Source organism: Rhagoletis zephyria, unplaced genomic scaffold, assembly GCF_001687245.7.
Source record: "Rhagoletis zephyria isolate East Lansing unplaced genomic scaffold, Rhagoletis_zephyria_1.1 Rzeph_scaffold_01937, whole genome shotgun sequence".
NCBI classification, from domain to species: domain Eukaryota; kingdom Metazoa; phylum Arthropoda; class Insecta; order Diptera; family Tephritidae; genus Rhagoletis; species Rhagoletis zephyria.
Genome location: NW_016159021.1, coordinates 65755 through 75209, shown reverse-complemented (window position 1 = coordinate 75209; position 9455 = coordinate 65755). Strand labels below are relative to the sequence as shown.

Sequence of the window (9455 nt, the reverse complement as noted above, 5' to 3'; positions counted from 1 at the left end):
GCAAACGCAATTTTTGTTTACTTTTTTAACTTTGGCTATGCTTTTATGCACTATTTTATAAAACAAAGGACATATTAGTCCTGAATTGATTCAAAAAAAGAACGTTTAATAACGAGTAGAACGAATGTTTTTTTTTAGTCTGTTGAAAATTGGCTGAGTTCTTCACGTATAGCGAATTTGTATGCTTTTACAAAAACAACCAATTGCTTGCGTAACTTAGCGTACGAACTTATTCATTTTTAGCCCGCTAAGTAAAATCACCCTAACACATCCCCAAGGTGAACACAATTTTGAAGATTTTTTAAGTGTGTTTATTGTATGATTTTACCATATACGATGTATATGTGTTTATAAATTTTAATTCTATTCAGTTTTTATAACAATTCTGTTCGAAGTAAGAAATACTTTAAATAAATATCTTTCTATCGTAAAGTACAATGTAAATTCATTTTTATTACCAAAAGGTAATAATCACATTGAGTGGAGAATGAACACAAGAATTCTATTCTTTGAATTTTCATACCTTTATAACGAGGTAAGTCTTAAGAACTTTAATAAAAAATAATTAATGTATCCACCTGGATATAAGGTATAATGCTAATCTCAACATTTAATTAAAGGAATTACTTATGTAAACAACGAATTCAGTCACATTGGTACATCTATCGGCAAATTTGTCCATTCTTTATTAACTCCAATAATTGCATTAAAATTGGAGAGGACTGAACGAGACCTACATCCTTAGGATCCAAATTTACTAGACATCTAAAGAATAGCGACGTCATCCGTTGATCGTTTGCGCGCAAAACTGTGGATGCCATCTGATGCAGTACATTTAGTCGAAAGTGATATGAAGAAATATCGCTAAATTTTTCAATATAGTCACAAAACATAGTCCAATCAGCTTCTAAAATTATGTCCAGTAACGCGTCTATAGTGGGTCTTGATCTGTCGCGACTGTAGCTTAAGATCTGCCGGCACGCATTAACTTTGTTTAAACCACAGTACTGCAGGCTGTGAAAGATCGTTATCAAAAGCTCTCCTCCCCCTTTGTATCGTTCACAATCACGCACCAGGTGCAATAATTTCAAACGATTGTTTCGCTCAAAATATACCCTGCAGAATTCGTGCATATATTGGCGAAAAACTAGTTCATTATTATAAGCAAATCTATATGCTAAGTTTAAATCTACCTCTGAGAAGGTAATCAATATATTTCGGACTGTTTCGGGCTCCCGAAATGTGTGCGAAAATTTACAGGATGCCAGCGTAAAACATCTTCCTACCAGGAAAGGTAAGCACGTAACACCAAATGTTTTAGCGACAACGACTGTGGGCGGACCAAAATTTCTACCATCGCCACCATTACCACCGAATTCCCCGCGGTTAAATGTAACTTGCTGCGTATTGAGTGCTTTAAAATCTCTCGAGTTTTCTGCAATAAGAGACGGGGCCAACTGCAGTATATCCCGAATAATAGGTGGGACTGTGTTAAGCGCATTATGCGGAATAGCTACAGTGCCACTAGCATGAGTCGGTGGTTGAAGAGTTAATGGTGTTACCGCACACACATTTTGCACAGTGCGAGTTATATTTTCAAAGTTCACGGTTTTCATGGAATCTGGTTCCGTTTTGACCGCCTGCCTGTTGAATGCATTTGGTGGGAGTATAACCATAGGTAAAGGTGCTGCCGCTGTAACTGCAGGGTTGCTATGCTTCGTCGTTGCTGTTGTCAAAGATATTTTTGGTATTTTAAACTTCTTGAAAATATCAATTGATACATCAGTAGCCTTATGAGTGGTTTCTAGTTTGATGATCTTACTCTTATCGTCCAACTTTTCATGATTTTCAATATTAAACGTTTTTGTATCATCTTTTTCATTAGTTTTATTTTCCAAAGTCTCAACATAATTTGTGTGATGATCCGAAAAATTCTCTTCAACCACATTTAACACTTTTGTATCCATTTCTCTGTTATTTTTATTTGGTGAAGTCTCAACACAATTATTATCAAGTTCCGTAAAACGCTCATCATCCGAGGAACTGAAAAAAGATTAACATCGTTAGTAAATATACATACATACATATTTGTGAACATAGGCTGACTTCCAAAACGTATCTATACAATGTTTGAAAACTGTTATACTGCGGTATTCAAACTGTTTGTATATGCAGAGTTGCGACACATTGCAACCAAACCATATACATTGCATATTTTAAATATGGAATATAGCAATGTACAATCTTTCCGAATTTTCCATTTTCAAAAACACCAATGGTAACCAATAACAAACGAAGCATCAACTTTGTTTCTGATGCGCTGATTGCTCTAGCCATGCATTTCGATAACTTTTCGGATGCGTTTTGGAAAAGTTTACATTGTCAACATTTTGTAGTTCGGCGTTATGGAACATTATACTTTGTACGTATGCAAAGCAATTGACGTCTTGGAAGTCAGCCAGACAATGACATACGTACTTAAAACATGATGTTGCTAGGGACATCGCGTCATCTTCCAAGTCGTCGCCAAAATCAAGACAGGCATCATCTAGCTTCGACTCTATCTCCAAAACAGACAAACTTGAAAGAGAATCAGGTTTACACGTTTTCACGACATCCGGTACGTTATTATCCAACGCTTTATCTGGTTCTATAGGGATTTGCTGTGCCGACTCCTGGTAAGAAACTTCTTTTTCGCCGTATTGAAGATCTTCTAAATAAATTTCCTTATCGGACGGTAGGTCTTGCTTGCCGTTTAGCTCAAAATTGTTTTTCCGCTCGGATGTTCCTATAAACAAAATCCATTTCTTTAAAATTGTCATTATGTACACAGGTAAAAATCTCTACTCAGTATTTTATGAAATTTTCATGTGTAAATATGCAACCCATATTTTTGTGCATATGAATTTGTATAAAAAGAACGAACTCCTACAGAATCTACAATCATAGCCTTAATTGTCTTCTGTAGAGACATTTCAAACATCTACGCGATAAAAAAAAATCTTCGATTCGGCATCCATCGATGANTTATCCAACGCTTTATCTGGTTCTATAGGGATTTGCTGTGCCGACTCCTGGTAAGAAACTTCTTTTTCGCCGTATTGAAGATCTTCTAAATAAATTTCCTTATCGGACGGTAGGTCTTGCTTGCCGTTTAGCTCAAAATTGTTTTTCTGCTCGGATGTTCCTATAAACAAAATCCATTTCTTTAAAATTGTCATTATGTACTCAGAATTTTATGAAATTTTCATGTGTAAATATGCAACCCATATTTTTGTGCATATGAATTTGTATAAAAAGAGCGAACTCCTACAGAATCTACAATCATAGCCTTAATTGTCTTCTGTAGAGACATTTCAAACATCTACGCGATAAAAAAAAATCTTCGATTCGGCATCCATCGATGAAAAGCGAAAGTAATGAAAGAACCAAGTTCAGAACGACCTAATAATTGGAAGAACATCGCAAAGGCGTGCAAATAGCTAACTTTCCTTAATTTTTCTACAACGAAACAAGTTTTATAGTGCAAAACAGGACAGAATTACAAAATTTATTAGATAATGCTTTTGCTGTATGTATTTACAGTCTCAATTACTAAATTAATATTAAAATATTCAAGGCTATCACTGAATTTTTCGTAGTCTACTTTTCCGTGAAACCGACGAAAATGTTATTACTGAAGTCATGAGATCATGGCTGACTGTCTCAGTGTCACGACCTCAATCACATTGAAAATCATTGAGCAAATGTTGAGGGAGCCGTATGTAAACAGAATCCTTTAAATGTTAAGGAATTGTCATACTTGTCAAATTGGATTTGAAGACAAACCGGGTTCAGCGTTGAGCCGTCTTCAGTGTCCTTCCCCTTTTATATCGCGTTTTTTCTACAAAAAATTTTGCCTTTTCATTGCCCGATCCTTATGCCGAATTTCCACTAGGCATTTAAATGACAAAAAATGTGTGTCATTTAAAAAATGCCATGTAGAAGTGAACTTAATGACTATTTTTTTTTAAGTAATGACACCATTATTGTTTAATGCACAACTTTGTCATTAAAATTGTTTGCCATTTAATGCCTTGTGGAAATTCAGCATTAGTATGTATTTGTGCGTAGAGGGCACTGCGAAGGCAACATTTTTCAGCAGAAAAGAAAACGCCATTACGTGTTCATAACGGCACCCTGAAATTGTTCATATAGAAACTGTGCATACGAAATAATGCATAGGCACACTTTCGGTTTAAAAGGAATATGTGTATACTAAGGGTGCCAATGCCGGGATCCCGGTGTTTCTGAGGTCCCGAAAATCCCGGGATTTACTTGTATTAATCCCGGGATACCGAAAAATTTAAAACATCGAATTGATAGTAAGAATGAATTTGAAGTATGATTTTTGTAAAATGCCGTTTTGACTACAATTAACAAAAATATTGAAACTTAAATGATGCACTTATAGCATCAATCTTCTCAAACTTCCTAAAATCGAAAAACTTATAATTTTTCTGACGTGCTGGTAAAAGAAGTTCAAATATTTAGTAATGGAGGAGATATANTGCCGTTTTGACTACAATTAACAAAAATATTGAAACTTAAATGATGCACTCATAGCATCGCTAATATTAACGAAACAAAGTTTTAAGGAAAAGTTACACAATTTTTAAATCAATCTTCTCAAACTTCCTCAAATCGAAAAACTTATAATTTTTCTGACGTGCTGGTAAAAGAAGTTCAAATATTTAGTAATGGAGGAGATAGGGATCATTATCTTCAAATGGCTTATGACATCCTTTTGACTGTTGAGTCTAAAAATGTTGAGGCCGAAATATGTTTTTCATCAGCCAGTTTTGTGTGTAACAACTTCAGGTCAAAATTATAAGACTCCGCTTTGAATGCTTTGCTGCAATAACAACACCGGCACGAAAAAAGATGTGTGCTTTTAACCAGACCCACCTACCAACATGTATTTCGACCCGCAGAATCTGGTTCTGAGGTGCGTTTGACTTGTACACCCTAACAAAATTTCGAGTAAATTGGGAAAAAATGGCAAAAAAATCGCCATTCAACATTTCTTTATGGAGTAGAATAAACATATTTAGATAATTTGTTTTTGTACATTTTTGTTTTTTTTTTTTAATCATTACTTTCAAAAGTACCTGGTATTTACATTTTTATTTGTGATGTATGCGTTCCTCAATCACATTGTTACTTAAAAAATATCCCGAAATCCCGGGATCACAATTTTCCGCATATTTTGGCATCCCTGGTGTATACATATAAAAAAAAAAGGCACACCAAAATGATGCGTATGTGCACAGTTTCGGTTGACCACCCGAAATAATTAATATGAGAAAAACCGAAATGAATTGGTTAATTACTAAAGAAAATAAGTCAGCATTTTTTTCAATATGGTAATATTGATGCAGTTCGGTTCGTTCAACAACTGCATCAAATTTGCCATATCGGAAAGATGCTGACTTATTCCTTTTGGTAATTAATAATAATAAGAATAATAATAATAATAGATTGACGCTTACACAATATGTTAGTGTTTGGCCGGGCTTTTTCTCCGATTTGTGGCGTGCACCTTGATGTTGTCACACAAACGGGAGGGACCTACAGCTTTACGCCGACTCCGAACGGCGATTGTATTTTTTTTGAGAAGCAGATTTTCATGGCAGAGATACACTCTGAGGTTTGGCATTGCCTGGCGAGGGCGACCACTATTAAAAAAACTCTTTGTTTCTTTTTAATGGTGGTGCGAAACTAGACTTTAGCCCAGGCCTTGCGGAATGGTAACTGCTAACCATTGCAACACAGCGACAGCCAACCAAACCAAATAATGCAAACATAAAAAATCATGGAATTGAACAAAATAAAAGACGATCAGTTCACACAATCTTTGCGCTAAAAAGAAATAGCCCCACACTATTTACCACCTGGACGAAGGAGGTCAGACTACAACTGGGAATTCACGTCGATGACGAACCAATTCCGATGGTGAACAACCCGAAGATCTTCGGAGTAACCTTCGACAGTCTGCTCTCCTTCTCGGCGCATACAACCGCAATTGTCAACAAAGTACAAAGCCGCAACAATGTCCTCAATTCGCCGGCCGGTTCTGACATATGCAGCGCCCGTGTGGTCACCGGGGACTAGTAGGACGCAGTGGATGAAGCTGCAGACTTGCCAAAATACGGCACTCAGGACAGCGACAGGATGCCTTCGGATGTCGCCGCAACATCACCTGCACGACAAGGCCTATATACTCTCCGTTAAGGAGCATAACACAATGCTCTGCAAGCAGTTTCTAGTTGGGAGCCACAGACGTGCTCACCCAAACAGACAACTGCTTGCAGAAGAGCCCTCACCCAGGCACGTTAGGAGGCATCTTTACGAACTGACGGACGAAGTCCAGAGGCTCATCAAACAACCTCTGGACCCGACAGCTTATCGACAGGCCTTGAACGGAATTCATAGCGAGGCAGTCTCCAGTTATGTGGACTCTCGACCTGTGAATGCCGTTCTGGGCATACAACCACCAGACGTGGACGAGAAAAAACTTCGTCTGCCACGGGAGACTCCGACCACAATAGCCTAACTGCGCTCTGGTTACTGTGGCAGGTTGAACTCATTCCTGAGCAGAATAAACGAAGATGTTCTAAACGAATGCGGAGAGACGCCCCATGACTCACAGCATCTCTTCGCATGCCGTTGTTTCTTTGCTATTTTCACTGAACATTTCCCAAAATATTAGAAAAAATTCTGAACAAGCTACATTGATTCAATTTTCGTTGTTCGTTTTGTTCTTATTCGCTGACATTTGTTTTCCAATTGCGTGAAATTTGGTAAGTATTGTAATAAAACCGAATTATTTTACAAATAAGTTATAATTTTGCATTTATTAGGTAATTTCCTTAGTGTTTCGCTGACCGACCTGTGCTGGTATTGTGATTAAGGGCTAATACACGTAAGTTACAACATATTATTTTGACTTTATTGATGAACCATTCCATTTGAGCTCTTTGTTATTTCAAAACCTAATGAACCATTTATTCGCAGATTTTTCGGACGATTCTGCTGTGCTGCGTTCCTGCTCCGCCTGTATATTGCTCCGCCCGTATTTTATAGTGTTGCGTTCCTGTTGCGCCTTTGCATTAGTGTGTGCGTTGTGATTTAGACACGTTGAAGTAAGTTGAAACCAGGTTCTCGTTTGTTAAAAACCTAAAAAACCATTTATTTGCAGATTTTTTGTATGCTTCTGCTGTGCTGCGTTCCTGCTCCACCCGTGTATTAGATTGCTGCGTTCCTGTTAACATACATATCGTCGCTTAAAGTACAAAACCGCGTAACTGACATTTGCTGCTAAAAATTGGATTCGCTCACACACGTTTTTGGATCAATCCTTATCCATTCTTCCTGAAATATACTAGCCAAAAATGCGATTGCTTTTTACAAAAAGATAACCATTTTGAAATATGAGTGTTTTTACTCTCTAGAAATTAATTTATGCAACCTCGCATACGTGGGTTTGCATTATCTCTATACGCGATTTTGCAATTTATTGATACATGGTTTTGTACTTTAAACGACGATATGTATGTAGATCTATGTACATGTATATCACATATATTGACATAGATATGTATACACAATTAATGGTGCACATAAATTTTTTTATATTGAAACTAGATATGTATATAGTACATATTTTATTATTATTAGTCGGTTCAAAAAAGTCCTATCTCAAATAAAAATACTTCGAAAATGTGCTGAGATAGGGTGTTTTTGAACCGAGTTCCGAGATAGGGCATTTTTCAATCAAATTCTAAAATAGGGCGTTTTTCAGCCAAATTTTGAAATAGGGCGTTGAAAAGCTTTCTGATATCGGGCGTTTTCGACCTGGCTGCCGAGATAGGTCGATCTTCTACTCAGCCATCGATATATGGTCGAAGTTTTCTTTATATAGAAGACGATTAAACACGATTTGTTTTTAATCGATTCTAAAAAAACTAAGGTAATTTTTAGCCACTTCAAACTTGCATATAATTAGACTAAAATTGAAGGGGCTATAAAACTGAGTGCTCAAAAAAATTCTAACACTTCTGAGAAAAAAGTTTGAATTTTGATTGAAAATTTGTTGTATTTTTTGTAGTTTTCTACGAAGTTTTAAAATTCGGTTTATATGAGTTTTGTTAGAAATTCAACTTTACTTTTGTTGCAAATTCTTAGCAATAAATAAATTAACATGAGAGGGAAATAATATTACTTTGAAATGGGGTTGCTATTGATATGACCGATACTGTATGTATATAATAAATTTTGTACAATTAAAAAAGTGGATTTACTAAAATGAACACAACGTATTAATTACAAATTCTGAAATATGTCGTCAATTTCAAAAACAAATAAATAAAACTTTAAAAAGTAGTCAATGCTTGCTGTATGACACGAACTTGGATATACGTGGACTTGGGTAATGTATAATTCCTTATATGATTCCTCAAAGTATCCCTTGTATAACACTGTGGAACACAAAAAAACCTTAGTGCGACTATATCAGGTTTGATAGCTGTTGGCCATACCAATAATGCCTCATACTAAGATTTACTAGATCAATTCGTGTTCTCCGAGAAAAAAAATTTTCACGATCCAAAAATCTGAAAAATTGTTTTTCTCCAAAGTTTGAACATTTATCGTTTTTGGCCTATATTTTGTTGAAAATACCATACAAAGCAAATATAGGGCAAAAAACAAAGAATTTTCAAAATTTTGAGAAAAGAATTTGGCGGCTATACTCAGATTTTTGAATCGTGAAATTTTTTTTTCTCGAGAACACGAATTGATCAAGTAAAACTGAGCATGAAGCATTATTGGTATGGTCAACAGCTATGAAACCTGATATATGCGCACAAGAAGCCTATATGAAAGAGGGGGACAAAAGATCACACGTAAATGAATTCCTCTTTTTGGCCTGTACAATATAAGGGACACATTTCAAATTCATAAGGGATAATTTTCTTAGTGATACGGCTCATAAAAGGAATTATATAAGTCATAATGTTCTAGCTGGGTATTCATCAGCTCGAAAATTTTAAGCATATTATCATATTCCTGTGAATAAAAACACGCCTAATTTTATTATTTTAATTATCTACAATTTTATGAGACTACCAAGCCATATATATACCTATTCTGATAATCGGAACGCTGTTGAGAAGGCATACAATTTAGTACTTTTTCAACTAAAAGGCTTTTTTTTATTCCCGTTTATCTTGTACTTCCAAAATACAATATTGACCTAAGGTAGTTCGATTTCGAGCTGTCACAACGTACAACACCTTTCATTATTGCATCATGGGCAACTATGAAAATTTTTGGAAAATGAGTGATAATATGGAATATTGTCGACAATTGTGCTGACAATTGTAACTCTGACAAAATTGTCGCGACAATAACTT

The 9455-nt window shown here is 35.8% G+C and overlaps 1 protein-coding gene and 1 long non-coding RNA gene across 7 annotated transcripts in view; one reads left to right on the top strand and one right to left on the bottom strand.

Annotated features, from left to right (window-relative positions):
• Positions 1-295: 295 nt before the first annotated feature.
• Positions 296-9455, bottom strand: part of LOC108365629 (uncharacterized) — a 32391-nt gene continuing 23231 nt past the window's right edge. For 4 of the 6 annotated variants that reach the window (XM_017619716.1, XM_017619718.1, XM_017619720.1 and 1 more), the window contains exons 7-9: positions 3044-3187; positions 2479-2644; positions 296-2043 (exon numbers count right to left, since the gene is read on the bottom strand). In XM_017619716.1, the coding sequence (XP_017475205.1) occupies positions 663-2043; positions 2479-2644; positions 3044-3187 (1691 nt within the window). In that variant the 3' untranslated portion in view covers positions 296-662. Of the gene's footprint in view, positions 2044-2478; positions 2789-3043; positions 3188-9455 lie in introns of all 6 variants that reach the window. The other 2 variants (XM_017619722.1, XM_017619717.1) reach the window with 2 other exon arrangements.
• Positions 6716-7641, top strand: LOC108365631 (uncharacterized). Its single transcript, XR_001847972.1, has 4 exons — positions 6716-6842; positions 6903-6964; positions 7057-7184; positions 7241-7641. It is a non-coding gene; the product is annotated as an uncharacterized LOC108365631 (long non-coding RNA).